Source organism: Pundamilia nyererei, unplaced genomic scaffold, assembly GCF_000239375.1.
Source record: "Pundamilia nyererei isolate P.nyererei 1_Seehausen unplaced genomic scaffold, PunNye1.0 scaffold00096, whole genome shotgun sequence".
In the NCBI taxonomy this organism is placed as follows: Eukaryota; Metazoa; Chordata; class Actinopteri; order Cichliformes; family Cichlidae; genus Pundamilia; species Pundamilia nyererei.
In genome coordinates, this window is record NW_005187497.1 from 1,426,404 (window position 1) to 1,442,568 (window position 16,165).

Here is a 16,165-nt window from a genome sequence, read left to right on the forward strand (position 1 = left end):
CTTCTTGAAAACCAGAAATGAGGTATCATGAAATTAAAAAATTCAAGTGTAATTATATGAGTATGCATGTAAGTGGAGCTGTAGAAAATCTGTACTGTTTAGGAAACTTTCATCTGCAAACTCTGCCAGGTAAATGCCACCAACAATGTTATGTCAATATCAAATAGATGCATGCATTCACATTTTTTTTCTATATATTTTGACTAAATTAGTTTTTCAAAGCTTAAGATTTCTGTTTTAATCCTCTGCAAATACGTTAAACATAACAATATAACAGAATTACACAACACAGACCATACTTTCATTACTGGGGTTTATTAGAATGGCACTACTAAAATGAACACAAACATGAAAAAGATTGGTTCAAACCAGCAGTTGTCAGTTAAAAAAAAATCAGAGACTTCTGAACACTATAGTAAAATGTGTTTTGACTGAGTTGTGATGTAGACAGTTTATTCGCATTTGTTGAAACCATGTGCACTGTGGAGGAGCAGAATGAGCACATGAGAACAGAAAGGGCCTCCAGCAGGCCACTAGTGTGAATGTCTCTGACCAAAGATTAAGAGACAGACTTCATGAAGGTGGCTGGGGCCTGACATCCTCCAGTGGGCCCTGTGCGTATTACCTGGCACCTTTTAGCATTCGCCATAGAATACCAGAATTGTCACTAGCCTTGTGCTTTTCAGTGATGAGAGCAGGTACACACATTAAAGGGTAAATGGTAAACTGACTGGATCTTATATAGCACTTTTTTTTCTATGCTCTTTCTATTTAACATTCACACGCATTCATACTCTGATAGAGAGCAATTTGGTGTTCGTATCTTGCAAAAGCCTGCCCAGCCAAAGATATTTGGCATGCACACTGGAGCAGATAGGGATCAAAACACCAACCTTCCAGTTAGTAGGTGACTGTGAGTAAACATATCCAGTATGATTTTTCTTTTTCATTGAGATCACAGACACTATGACACCGACTTTTGCTAATTATTTCTTCCACACACATTTTTATTACAAAATGATATGAAGAAGAAAATCTTCACACTGTCACATTTGATTGTTTCTTTAACTCAAAATGGAAGCTATGTTTTTACCCAAACAGATGACTCGTGACTGCAAAGCAGTATAAAAATTGTTTCCCGTATATGATTGAAAAAGTGAATTGAAGCCATTTCAGCTCACAGGCACCGGCCACATTTCACTCCATCCACACTTCTGCCCTGCCGGCTCTCTGCCATCTGGCTGTGATAGACCCGTGAGTCCACAGTGGGCTAATGGTCGGAGAACCCTGGCATGGGAAAGGGCCTGGCAAAAGCTTCAACGCGGTGGCGCAGATCTGCGATGCGAGCCACCGTTTCTGGGTCCTGAAGAAGGAAGTTCTTGAAGTCCTGGAGCTTTCCTGCAAACAACAACAGAAAAGAGAAATGCTCAGATGTTTATTCTTAGCTTCCTCTGTTTCACTACCACTGGGCATTTTGTCTTCTCTCATGCAGCAATTTTAAAGACCGTGCACTATGTTTGACTTTATAAATTCACTAATGCTATTACAGTTAATAATGAACAGTTTCAAACTGTGCTTTGGTAAAAAGAGTTTAAACATGTTTTAGGCATCCCCTGAGCTACAGATTAATCTGCCCCCCTCCTCACAGCAGGCTCACCTGTCTTTTTCGTGACATCCAAGGCAATCTTCAAACCCTCATCCATGAACTCGACAACTTGCACAAAGTCAGCTTCTTTGAACTGTCTCGAGGTCAGGGCTGGAGCACCTGACAGAGAAGAACACATCACTCAGGTTGAAATAGACTATGAACTATATACTTCCTTTTGTACTTTTCCAGTTTTACGTTTTTAAAATTCTTGTTCTTGCTTTTTTTTCTGCTAATTTTGCCATATAGTTTTTAAAAATTGTATAGACTTGGAGCTTCTTAAAAGGTCAGTAATTAATCTATACAGATTCGACTACACAAATACTAATGGCTGCCACAGTGCAGGACAAAAGAGAAAGTAATAAGTGCAGTGCATTGGATTACAGGTACGAAATATTGCCTTAAGATAATGCTAAAAATGAGGGAGTGTAGATGAGAAGCTCTTGAACTTCCTGAAAGATGATTAAAAAGCCAAACAAGTTTAATTAATCATGAACAGCTCAGTGCTTGTGGCTTAATTTGTGGCTGACTAATTTCCATATGCAGAACTACATTTTTAAAAAAGCAACACAGATTAATTGAAGAAGGTGGTGAATGTAAAATAAATCTGACAAAAAAAACTTTATAACATTGCTGGACAACTGATCGGTTTCTTTTAACATTCAAAATGAATATACAGGGAAGCGCATGGTTTCACAACACCCCTGGTGTGTGTTCGGCCAAACACAGTGTGATGTGAAGCTGCTTCTTACCTAGTCTGAGGCCACCAGGCGCCAGGGCGCTCTTGTCTCCAGGGCAGGCAGTCTTATTGGTGGAGATTGACGCAAGCTCAAGTAACCTCTCAGTCCGAGCCCCGTCAACATCCCTGGGCCGCAGGTCCACGAGGACCAGGTGGGTGTCGGTCCCACCTGGAATTTTTAACGAGGACAGAAGCATGTTGTTTTGTAGACACACAAACCTCGCTGTGAAGCATTTGATCACAGCACCTTGTCACACCAATGTATGAAACACAGATATTAGATTTAGCTTAAGAAGGAGTACTGCTTGACATTTTCTCCTCTTTTATGTGCTTATCTGATTCATGCTATTTATACATTTCACAACGCTGAAACCAAAAAAGCCAAATTAGATTTTGTTCATTTAATAAGATTTAAGTGTGAAGGAGACAAATAGATCATTTATTTAGATCCCCGTTAGCTTCCACAAGAGTAAATGCACATGCTCCTGGAATACAGGCCGTCAAAATGCACTTTTTTAAGCAGGACACGTAAAAGTCTAACCAATAATAGTGACAACCACCAAAGGTATTATAAATATCTTTATTCTAGACATAATAAACCAAAAAACCCACAATAATCCGAGCTGCTGGATGACTGTGTGAGGCAGTTTTTGTTTTCCTTTTGTTTTCTTTCTTTTTTTTAAGTGAGGACTCACTAAATTGCTGATTTTGGGACATGAGTGGATAATTATGTGTTCAGAGTATCAATGGAAGTACCTGATAATGTTGCTTTCTTTAAAAACATGGATAAGTCATTACACAACCTGTCAGCTAGTTTACCTTGCCTGGGCTGCAGGATTTGCTCATTAGTTCACAAATTTGTTGGTTATGGACAAGATGACTTTTATACTGATGCTTTTTTATCTTGGTGCTCCTTACATCAACTATACAAAGGCAGCTCTCCACAGCACTTCATTTAATAGTTAAACATTATGAAAATCTATCAGAGTAGCCCATGTGCAACTGTGTGTAATTCTACTACTCTGGAATTATCATTTACAAGTTCATAATGTACAGAGTTCAATTTTCAAGATGGCTGACCATTAAAATAGAGAACTCTACAACATAAATCTCAAAAATCACCCCCAAAGAGAATGACAGTGAGGAGATTAATGGGATAGAGTAAATCACAGGCCAAGCGTGTTCTGGACTGCGTTTTCTTTTTTCTTTTTTTTGCTTGTTTGTTTTCTTAAGCACACATTATGTCTGAAGATTGCTGCTAATTAGACAACATTTAAGAACTGACAGCATTATTTATAACCTGTGGTGGAACAAGAACATTTTAGGCCTCTTCCCACTTTGGTAATGACGCTCTCCATTAGCTGAGACTATGGAAGGTAGTTGTACAGTGTACCTCCTAGTAATTAGATCGTATGAACTTATTCTAGCTTTGTACTGAGAAAATGCAACTGGGAGATGTTAACTAATTAGATTCCACTTCCAGTTTACAAAGGTTTTAAGAGTCATCCAAACGTTATAAGATACGATATTATTAGTCTCTGTGATAGTTTGTCACCTGAAGGGAACTTAATCAGGAAAGTCAGACAGGAATTGTCTTTAACAGTTGAAACTAAGTCAACCAACATTTGTATAGGGTTTGTAAAAGCACTGAATTTGTGTTTTACTGGTACGGTCTTTCACTCTTTCCAGTTATTTGGCTAAAACATTTACTAAGGGATTAAAGAAGGGTGTATGTACACACTGCAGAGTAAGCACAGGACAAGTCTGTATTTTTAGAGTATCAATTGAAGGCTATACATCAAAAAACAGCTGAGGCCAGCGTATTGGATTCAGTACAAGATTCAAGCATTTGCTCACAACCGCAAAGTGACCACTTTCATCTGATTTTATTTTCTTGACTGACAAGGCAGGCGCAGCGACATTAGCCTATTTGCACATCATGAATTTAAATGGATTTGTGCTTTTTTTCTTGCTGTGTAATTTGCATTTTGTTACAGGACATTTTATGTGAATTTTCAGTGTTAAATGCTCTGTGCTGAGTCTGTGACTTGGAAAATAAAGAATTGAGTAAATACACACTAGATTACCTGATACCAGAGTGTAGCCTTTGCTGAGAAGAGCTGCAGACATAGCCTTGGCATTCTTTAGCACCTGGTCAACATACTTCTTAAACAGGGGAGACTGTGCCTGGACACACAGAACCAAAACCATACAGTAAGTTTATCATTTGGCTATCAAAAATAGATACAGACATCAAGAAACTGTATGATGTAACTGCATCATGTCTAAAGTTTTATTAACAAAAACTAATGTTATATGCATCTTGTGACAGAACAGATTACTTCCCCTCTGCTGACTGAAGTTTATGCAACATGTTCTTAAGGTTGTGCAGACCTGTCTGAGTGCCACTGCTACAGCACCAATGGCATGGTTATGAGGTCCACCCTGCAGGGAGGGGAAGACGGAAAAGTTGACCCTGTCCTCGAGGTCGTACATGATTTCCTTTCCCTTTTTGTCAACTGAGCGAACACCCTTCCGATAGAAGATGAGACCAGCCCTGGACAGAACAGAATCTTTTACTGATGAAGCACTTTTACTATTCTCTAAAAACCAAACCAGGTTTGCTTCTCAGTAATTTGATTTTTGTTCCCACCCGTGTCTCTTACAGTTTGACCTTACCTTGCTCCACGGAGGGACTTGTGCGTGGTGGAGGTGACCAGGTCAGCATGTTCAAAGGGTGAGGGGATGGCTTTGGCTGCCACCAGGCCACTAATATGAGCCATGTCAGCAAGCAGGTAGGCATTGATGTTGGTGCACAGCTGGAAGAAAAAGAGGCAGGATGAGGAAACAGTTATAAAATTAAGACCAACATGTATACACATGTGGCAGGAAAGTTCCAGTTTTTTTCAATACAAGATCAATATGACAAAGACCAAAGAATTGATTGTGGACTTTATGAGGATCAGGAAACATGTGACCCCTGTTTCAATACTGGAGGTCGATGTGGACATTGTGGAGAACTATAAATACCTGAGAGTACACACCGACAATAAACTGGACTGGGTTAAAAACACCACTGCGCTCTACAAGAAGGGCCAGAGTCGTCTGTATTTCCTGAGGCGGCTGACGTCTTTGAAGATCTGTCAGAAATGCTCTGTTGTGGCTGCTGCCATCCTCTATGCTGTTGCATGGTGGGGCAGCAGGTTGAGGGTCGCACATGCCAACAAATTCAATAAACTGATCTGAAAGGACAATAATGTTGTGGGGATGGAGCTGGACTCCCTTAAGGTGGTGTCGGAGAGCCGAATTTTGTTGAAAGTAAGGACAATGCTGGGCAATACCTCCCGCCCACTCATCTGTGCTGACCAGTCACAGGAGTAGTGTTAAGGGAGAGACTAAGATCACCCAAATGCACCACTGAAAGACACAGGGAATCAGTCTCACTGTACAACTCCTCCATCTAATACACAGTGCAATAGTTATACCCTTAATATTTGCACACCCTCTACTGTGAAAATAACAAAAATAACAAAGTTTTACCTAATAAAGTTTCACCTACTAACAGGAAGGTTGGTGGTTCGATCCCAGGTCTGCTCCAGTTGGGCAAGATACTAACCTCCATGTTTTCTACGATCAGAGTATGAATACTCCATTGGTGTATGAATGCGTGTGTGAATGTTACAAAGGAAGCACTTAGTAACTCGAAATTTAAACGCAAATTAATAGTAGGTTGGTCCTGTCAGAGAAGAGTGTTTTTTAGATGTGATATCAAAGGACCATGAGAGCACCATGATAGCAAAAACAATGTATGTGCCACTATGAAATATGACAGAAATATGTTGGGCTCTGTTCTAAATTTTTCGGACTCAGTGAAACACTTCTGAACTGCAGGAGAGGGAACCAAAGCTTTGGTACTGCCCTTGCATCTACAGCACATGTAGAGGCAATCTGCGCATGCCAAATACTGTATGCATTGGCTTTGGAAATAAACAAACATTCATTGCAGTAATGATCATAGTTATGCACGGTTGCTTTGGCAGTAGTTAAAGCAAAAAGTTGCCTGCCGTTAATACTTGTACCTCACATGTGTCTGACTCCTTTTATAATACTGCACTGTGAAATGGACACTCCGAATGCAACAACAGATACAGTGCTGGTCCCCCAAAAGGTTTCCAACCTTTCAGTTACTAAATCAATGTAATAGTCAATTTTAAATTTAAACAAGCTCTTGATTCGTGCCAGGTAAGTAAATCCCAAAAAGTTGATTCTGTTCACCTGGACGTAGCGTTTTCAGTGAGAGAAACATTAATCACTCATCCAAGGAGTCACTTGGATGAGTGATGAGCTATAACAGAAACAACAAAAACTGAATATGAAGTAGGAAAACCTTAAATTTATGGAATTCACATAGTAGTATATGCCCCGTTTTTGGGAAGGCACCATGAGATTGCTTTGTCTGTTCATATTCCCAAAGACCAGGCCCAAACAGCTGATAAGTTACACACCCACGCACATCTATGAAGTTAAAACTGGCCCAATAATTTAGTTTGAAACAACGTTCAAACACAGCCAATGTCCAAAGAACAACTTTGAAACACCTTCATAAAAGAAAACTAGGAGAAGATCTGGCCTGCCTTATGCGAAATGTAGAGAAATTATGGGGCACTCAAGACTCTTGCACAATATAAGAGTTTAAAGAGTCTAAAGAATAAATCAAAATATTAAATTTCAACCTAACAAATAAAATGAAGGACATGCTCAAAAATCAAACCGAGGTCTGTAGAAGTAACGACCCAACAAACAACAGGCTAAATAAAAAATAAAGTTCTACCAGTCTCAGAAATAACCTTCACATGCGGTTTGGTATCTATGAAGAAGCTTGTGTGCTTGTATTATTTTCTGTATTGAATTTTCTTTTTAATTTGATCTATGTATTAGATTAGATTGAAATGGATGAGTGAAGAACTGCTTACTGAAAACAGTTTTGGCGATTTGCTGTTTAAAATGTCTGAATGGTCGAACTGACTGTAAAGTTTCATCCATGGATTTTACATTTTTTAAAAATGAACTTTGACTTTTTACACTTTAAATAAAAATCCAAACAACAAATATCAAAACATCAGTATTACTAAAACTTGATGTTTATAAAAGAGTTTATCATTTCAAATGTGCTGGTAGTGTACCCTTAAACAAATGTTTAAAACAAAAGCTAACATAAAATATGAAATTCCATTCAGTTTTATTTATACAGCCCCAAATTAAACCAGTGGCCTCAATGCACACAAATCTATTTAATACTCCAATTTCTTGTCTCCATTTATTTATTTATACTATTTGTGCTTTATGTGTTCTAGTTCTATTGTACATATTAACCGGCATCTGTTTGTGGACAGCAAAGAAAGAATTTCATTGTACAGAGAAATGCTTAATTTGTACACGACAATAAACGCTTTGAATCTTGAATGTTTATATTATTAGGGGATGGGTCTTCCTGGGGTTTACTTTTTATGCTTTGGAACAAATCAGTGCTCACCATGTTTAAAAATTGTAAACACTTATGATTTGCTCTTATGATAAGCTCACTGCAGCTCTTTTCATTTAATATTTTTAAATTCCTACTGATCTCTGCCATCTGTAAAGTTCTCTGCTCACAGTGCTCAGTTGGACTTTACTGCAGACATATTAAATATGACCCCTAAACTCACCGTGGACTCTGCCAGGCGGTTACGTCTTTTCCAAAAATAAGTGATTTAATGAAGACACCCAAGCCCTGATAAAGCTCAAACTTAGCACTTCAGCTTTAGTGAGTTTTTGACACTGCTCAAATATCGATAAATTACATTGTGTATGCATATAAAATGTTTTTCAGATACAATGTCTTGGCACTACATTTACATTTACCCCCCCACAGTTAAGATTTGAGGACTAACTCCATCTGTTAACGGTACCCATGTTCTCTAAGGAAAGACATTTCAAATGAGAGCTGGTGTAATTACATCCTTCAGCAGTCTTCAGAGGCCTGAAATATTATAACGCAATTCAATAAATCCTTGCTGTCTCTTGCCAGCATTTATTGAAAAAGGCACAAACAATAAATAGCTCGCTAACATGCAAATGACTCGCTGGCGAATGATCAGAGCAGTAAACAATCTTTTTAGTGCTCCAATTAATATGCATTATCGTGACAATCTCTCTTCCTCTCATATCTGAACTGGATCTGCACGTTTATTAGATTAAAAGGAAAGAGGGTAAAGAACACAAGAGGGTGAAGCGCAGCAGTTGATGAATACCGATAGTAAAAGAAAAAAAAAACCACACAAAAAATGAACAACTCTACAATCTAGGTAGCTCACCCCCGCCTAAAATGTGAAGTCTGCCTAACAGATTCGGCCATAAAACAGAGAACAGTTGCACAGAGACATGCCAGGGGGAAAATATGGCCCCTCTTCAGGCCTAGTGGCAAAGTAGTTATGGTGCTTAATAAAAACACAGCTCTGTAATGGTGGGACACTCCATCTGATGGTACTAGCTAAAGTGGAGCTCTGCAACAAAGGGAAACAGTCATGGAGTGAATGAAGTGAATCAGCGGGTGGGTATAACAAAACAGATAAAGGGGCCTCTTGTGCACCGTCAAAGAGAACAGTGAAGTGTGTGGTTAAAAGTTGCTACTGAGTACTTGTGACTCAGTGTGAGTTGAGTAGTCAACAGAAGAAGAAAGCAGCTGTGTGTAAAGTGTGTAATGACCCTGAAATTAGTGTGTTTGGAAAATGTTGAAGCTTCAAAGTGAATGCTCTTTATTTAGAGCAGACGAGTCTCCATTTCTGTCGGACGAAATTAGCAAAGACACGGTTTGAAGTAATGCTGGCGAGATGTGACCTGTCGGTATGGGAAGCTGGTGTGCTTGGCATTACAATGCAAAAAACGGAAAAAGACGGGGTGAACATGGGGTGAGCTGTGAATGCCGAGAGTTCTCCGTGCACCTTCTTGATGCGAGCATAGTCAATGAGCCGGGCATAGGCACTGGTGCCAGCGATGATGAGCTTGGGCCGGAACAGCTTGGCCGTCATCTCCATCTGGTCGTAGTCTATAAGTCCTGTTGCAATCTGCAGAAAGGGAGACAGATTGAGGAAACAGAGAAGATAAAGGAAGAGTGTGAAAGAATAAAGAGAAAGTGGAAGAAGAATGTGAGAATATTAGAGGGAATGTAAGGGTCAGGAGAAAAAAGGAATATGTAAAGGTCAAAAAACTGTCAGATATCTGAGTATCAAGAGCAAACATATCTACACGGAAGAGAGATTTTTTCCATTTGAAGCTCATTCGAAGCAGCTGTATTTGAAGTACTTTGGCTACCTTAAAAGGGGAAGGAATTTATCTAAAGGAGGCATTTATACCTATCATATCATGGAAGAAGATGGAGCAATTGCAGTAATGCACCCCTACTTATCCTAATTTAACCATTCAGGGACCTGCTATGCTGGTGCAATGAACCTGAACAGATTCAGGTTGGTTTCGAGACTCTCTCTGCCCCCTTTTATTAAAATGAACAATGTAAGAAACACATTAGACAATCCATTTTTTCCAGTAAATGCAATTTGAAGTCACATGAAATGGAGCCAGGCTCACCCTGTCCAGTGACCGATATGTCTGATGCCTCATAGTGAAGTTTTGCCCCTCTAGTCCACCTTTAAGCGTCAGAAAAGAGAAGCAGTGAAAGACACCAGAATGCAGCCGAAAAACAAAGTGAGGGACAAAAACAATGGTGAATAAGGCAGACAGAGACACGAAAAAGAAGAGAGAAAAGCAGGAAGGAAAGCTTTATTTAGACAGCCTGATAATCTCCCATCTCCAGAGCACATCTATGGATGCCCCCTCACTCCATCAACCTGCTCATTGTGAAGACAGAGCCAGTAGTGCTGGCCAGCTTGTCGATTTCCCATTATCTTTCTCACAGAGGGGTCCTGCTTGCCCATACATCAGCAGGTCTGGACACACAGACTCTCATGACCATCCATCAGCTGCTACCAATACTGCAACTATGACCCCAGAAATAAAATATTCTACACTAAATATAGTCGAGTGATCATAACTTGATGTTAATTTTAAAAAAATCACTTGTTAAATCTGATGCAACCTAACTTAACAGATGCTGGTGCAGGTGGAAAATACTTTGAATGTGTTACAAGGATAGCAGTAAGACTACATGGTCACCATATATTGACTATAAACTTGCGAACTGCCCTGTGTCAGCAAACAGCTGCCAGCAAGTGTCTGTTGCGTTTAAGTTTTGTGAAGTTAGACACTAAATCCCTAGCCACACTGCCTCAGGTCTTCCCTCTGGGGCAGGGAAACAAAAGGCTATTATTGTCTTTACATTTCTTGCTCTTGTTTTGTGTTTCTTTCAATGAATAAGTTAATGATTTTAAACAAAAAGAGTAACACTGTAAAAAGATTCAAATATAGTTTAGTTATCACAAGCTCACCAACATTGTCAGCATAACTGCCAATATTATGACAGCAATCTAAGACATGGCTTATTGCTCAGTATACATTTACTGTAATGTGGCAGTAGTCATTATTATTTTAAGTTTAAATTCTATTATAAGAAGAACTAGCAAAAAAGCTGTGTGTGTCGGCCTTGTGCAATGTGTTTACATCTAACTCTAACATACTGAAAGCTTGACTGTCTTAACATTTGCTGGCTTATTGGCTTTTGGAAGACTTCTCACACTGACATTCGTAAGACATCAAAAATACATCAGTATATCTCCCAGTTTTCATACTCTACCCCCAAAAAGCGAATCGTTCTACACTGGTATAAATAGTAGGGCTGTGCGATATGATCAAAATCTCATATCCCGATATGACATTTCTTATCCCAATAACAATATATATCACAAAATAGTGCATTTCCTGTAAATTCTGTGAATCTCGGGGAACTCGACTTGTGTGAAGTGTTTTCAGCTGGGCGTCGTGTACCTGGAGTCGAGTGTTTTGACTGATGCATTAAACTATACATTTTTAGACATAACTTGTACTGGCTGTCATTTTCTTTGTATTTATTACATGGTGTGCTGTGGGGAAAAGCCTGTTCTAATGTTTGAGTCTAAGGTGTATTTTGAACACCTGATGGCTCTTTTTTGCTTCTCATCTGTTAACTCTCTCCATACTCGTTCACGTGATTCTTGCGTAGGTGGTTGAGGAGGTTTGCCTGCTCTGTGTTTTCTGGTCCGTGTCAGACTTTTCATAACCAAACCCTGTCCATGCTACAGAGGTAGCCCCTCGTTTAGGAATAAGGTCCTCGATTTGTTTTGACTGGTTCTTCTGTTTGGAGCTACCTGGTTCTGCCTCATCTTCACTGGCCATGTTGGCATTCTCTGTGCCCGCATCCAAGTGGTGACTGTAAGCACCATTTATAGTTACCTTGTGTTTTTATTTCAGGTAATTTGTTTGACGCATATTCTGAAATTTGATGTTTGAGAATAATGTATATCATTTCAGTGTATTTTGAAAAGTTGAGCTTTATTGTGAAAGGTTTATGTAGAAAATAAACAAGCAGACGGCGGAACCACACAATGATTTTACCGTGGCTAATGAAAGTACGCGTAAAAACAGTCGCTTGTCCGTCCATAGTGTGGTTATTTTAAATCGCCACTACAGTGACCATCAAAACGATGAAAAAATATTGGCGTAAACAGCTTATTTTGCAACACCACAAAACAAACGATAGCATAATATGAAACGATGTTTTCATATCCGATATGTATATTCATATCATCCCATATGTATCATCCTATCAAACAGCCCTAATCAACAGGTGTCAGTAGATATTAGTAGAAGGTTTTTCTACTTACATTTAGCTTGTAAGGCATTGTCTCAAAGTAGATTGAGGTTGCAGAGATTCTTTTCACATCAGACATGTAGCCGTGAGACAGACTGGAGTGAGAAAAAACAATATATACATAAAGAATAAAACATGGAAGTTCAAAGACTCTGTTTGTAAACCTTTTCACAAAATTTTATTCAATATGAATATCAGATTTGTAGGAAACTAAAAAAGGGCAGTAACACACTACAGTTGACCAACAACTTGGGTGGCTTTAAAAGTGTGTGGATGAAGAAAAAACAGGACCAACAATGAAAATAAAGCAACAGTGAATACTAACTGTCCACCATCAGATACGTCCAGGCCCATGATACGATCGTGGGGATTGAGTACAGCGGTGAAAGTGGCAAAGTTGGCAGGAGAGCCAGAGTACAGTTCGACGTTGACGCCCCACAGAGCTGGATCCAGGCCAAAGGCCTCCAGAGCTCGCTTCTGACAGAGCAGCTCAATTTGATCAACCACTCCTCCTCCACCATGAGACCTGTAATGGAAAATTTGTTTCAATTCATCTAATGTCCGTGCACTATTGATATGTCATTGTGACTTCCTGGTACAAAGACGAGTGCTTGAGGATGGGAAAAGAACTAAGTGCAAGCTGTGTTCACATGCATGACATGCGATGTTCCCTCTAAGCTGCGCACGTGCGCAATTGCGCACTGCTGACACGTTCTCTGTGCACAGAAAATCTTCGTTGCGCACAAAAAAAATGTAACCTGAATTGAAATTAAAATTAAAATTTCAACAATTCTGTTTTGCAGTGTTAGTCAGTAAGTGACTGGCTGCTCCCGTATGGGATTAGAACGATGCCACCTTATCCCATAGTCCAGCCAATGATGCGATTCACATTCGTATATACGCAGCTAATCAACGTCGTTGACAGGCTATGACAGCGTCCTTATGTGCCGGCATCGGTGTTTTAGCTGGCAAAGCAGCTGATGTGGAGTGAAGCCACGTTAATGACAACGTGTACAACCATTGGAGATGTGAGCAGGACAGACGGAACAACTGACGGAAAAAGTGTGGACTTTATACCAGTTTTTAAATTGTGTTGATCGGCCACGTAAAACCAGAGTTATGAAAAAATATCTGCAATGTTTGGTTTTCTTCCTGAATACTGTCGTTGTTTATATTTACTGCGGGAAGAAACGTTCTATAAGAAAAAACGCTCTGCCTGTGAGCAAAAACAAAACCAAAAACACCCCCACCCTTTCCTATTGGTCGAAAAAAGTACAGCCTGCAGGTATCAGGCTGATGTTCTCCTTTATCTCATAGTGGACAGAAATTATTTTTGGAGTGGCACTCCAAAAATATTTGTATGGCATCAAATTTGATGCAGAACAGCTGATTGTTCTGTAAATAGTTTGAAATGTTTATTAAAAAAAACCCGCCTTGGCTCCATTTAAAAAAAAATAGCTGCAAAAAACTTTGTTTGCCAAACTGAGTTACTTTTTTGAAGAAGTAACTATATAATTAATTGCCCAACATTGGTTATTATATACTGTATTTTGCAGTCAGAGAGTTACAGGACTCTCTCCCAGACCACAGACTCAGACTCATAATACAAGTCAGAGCTTTATAAAAAAAAGAAAAAAGAAGAAAGTTGTGTTTTCAAAATTGGAGTTCAAGTTATTTTTACTCCCAATAGTGTTAACAAACTACACAGGTCAATGACTACATTTTTGTTTTACATTTTCATTGTAAGTGGGCTAAAACGGTTAATTAAAAGTAGTCTAACATAAATGTAAATGCTGTAATTTGATTCTTTTAATAAACCATGTAACTTGGATGGATTCAATGCTGGTGTGACCACAGTGCACACGTCTGATGTCGCTCACAGTGGTCCATGGGATCGCTCAGACACATGGAAAATTAGAGGGAACATTGATGACATGCTTTATCTGGATTCACTATCTGGTTGGTCCCTTAAACCAGGGATGGTTCATTTTTGGCCAGCAGAACAATGCCGTGAACACGACGGACAAGCCAGTGTGGTGAACTGCTGTTAACTGCATTCCATGCAAATACAAAATGAAATTATCATTCATCAGATTAGCTATACCAGTCTGTTCAGTCCATTAAATCTATTTTTGTTACAGCCAGCCCCTGATGGGAACTGCCTACAGTATATAGCCAACAGCAATCACCAGCTACTTGCCATCTATTTGTCTGTTGCTTGGGATTGAGCAGGTAGGACATATTGGTAAAAACCAACACTATGACAGGTATACATTATGGACACAAATGTTCTCCATAGTCTAGAGTCATCAGTACAAGCAAACCCTCTAAGTAAAGCACTAATTTTGCATTGTCATTTGGTACATCGCTGTAAAACTGTTTAGACTACGGCCCCTTTAACATATTTTCACACATTTTCCACAAACAGTAAATTTAGTCAAGAAAGATCTACACCAACCTAGACCCAAAACTTCCACAGCAGATGTGAGGCATCTCTGGTGAAAATCAAACCTTTTCATTGGAATTACAGATGAAGGTGCAACAGATGGCTACTTTACAAACCACTCATTCAATGAGATCATCCTTTTGTTACATTACATTAAAAGTGGGAGAAAAAAACAACAGATGAGTGGGATGTCGGGAGGGAAAAAAACAAAAATTAAAAACACAGTCAGTGGGAGAGAGATTTGTGGTAGGATTGTATTCCAGGAATCAAAGGCATCAAATGAGATGAATTTCAAAACATGTCATCTTTCTGGTTGCTGCTGATAAATGCGACTTATCTGAAGGAAATAACAGAACTAAACTGAAAATAGAAAACATGCAACTATCAGCCCGGCACTAAATTCTTCAAATATAACCCCTCAGGAATTTTCTTTGGAAAGGCAGAGGCTGTGGATTATGTACCTGGTAAGAAATTACTATCATGGGTAAACAAGACTACACAGTATAGATCGGTGTGTGTTTGTGCACGTCTGTAACAAATATCTTCAAGCACATAATATTAATAGTGAAAACAAACAGAGGTGTGGCTGAATAAAAACTTACTTTATGACAGGGTTGCGTGAATATTTGTTGGTAAGACAGGAGCCGAGAACTTCCTGAGCTGCTCGGCTGCAGAAATTCTGCAATGAGAACACACAGGCGGACACACACAGATCAATGGCACGAGTAGACAGAAGGGACAAGGACAGCAAATTAAAGTCTGTTAAGTGATAGTGAGAAATCCCCCTCCGGCAAGAGGCAATCATTACAGTATTGAACCTCTGGACTTCCATAGACTAACACTCTGCACTTTCCAATGATTATCCCCTTGCAGCTGGAGGATACAAGATAATGCAATAAATGTTTCTACACATGCTGAATTACATCAGGATCGTTGAGACGCACTGAGAAACAAATTTTAGTCATTATTGTTAGAGGAAAAAAAGCATACTGTTTCCTTTGTATCTTTTCAGTTTGCTCAAGATGAAATTTATTGGCTGGACTCATTGACTGATGATGTTAGTAGATGCATTCCTTTGCCTTTTTTTAAATCTGCAATTACTGCAATACAGTAGAGCTTGACCAAAATCTTAAAATCTGAGTGATGCAGCCCCGACTGTGTAGCATAACTCTCTTGTATATCGTCACACTGGTCAGTAACAGCATCTGACATAAAATGAACACAGACAAATAAAGTCTGAATGCTGCCTCTCTGAGTGGGGTGGTGGTCGTGGTGTGTTGTTATGCAAATGCTTCACCTGTGAGCCAAGAGGAGATCAAGGCAGATAACAGCTCCAGTAACAGCTTTCTACTGCATCCGTCTGTCATGCCAACTACTGTGCATATATTAGAAAGGAAACGCATTTGCTTCTTAGTGTCAGTGTGTGTGTGTGTGTGTGTGTGTGTGTGTGTGTGTGTGTGTGCGTGTGTGTGTGTGTGTGTGTGTGTGTGCAAAACT

At 39.4% G+C, this 16,165-nt stretch overlaps 1 protein-coding gene across 2 annotated transcripts in view; it reads right to left on the minus strand.

The window, feature by feature from the left end:
* Positions 1–299: 299 nt before the first annotated feature.
* shmt2 (serine hydroxymethyltransferase 2 (mitochondrial)) overlaps positions 300–16,165 on the minus strand; it is a 27,596-nt gene continuing 11,730 nt past the window's right edge. The window contains exons 3-12 of one of the 2 annotated variants that reach the window (XM_005740031.2): positions 15,271–15,347; positions 12,548–12,748; positions 12,236–12,317; positions 9,365–9,487; positions 5,064–5,203; positions 4,779–4,941; positions 4,472–4,571; positions 2,398–2,553; positions 1,658–1,765; positions 300–1,398 (exon numbers count right to left, since the gene is read on the minus strand). In XM_005740031.2, the coding sequence (XP_005740088.1) occupies positions 1,271–1,398; positions 1,658–1,765; positions 2,398–2,553; positions 4,472–4,571; positions 4,779–4,941; positions 5,064–5,203; positions 9,365–9,487; positions 12,236–12,317; positions 12,548–12,748; positions 15,271–15,347 (1,278 nt within the window). In that variant the 3' untranslated portion in view covers positions 300–1,270. The remainder of the gene's footprint in view (positions 1,399–1,657; positions 1,766–2,397; positions 2,554–4,471; positions 4,572–4,778; positions 4,942–5,063; positions 5,204–9,364; positions 9,488–12,235; positions 12,318–12,547; positions 12,749–15,270; positions 15,348–16,165) is intronic. The other variant, XM_005740032.2, reaches the window with a different exon arrangement.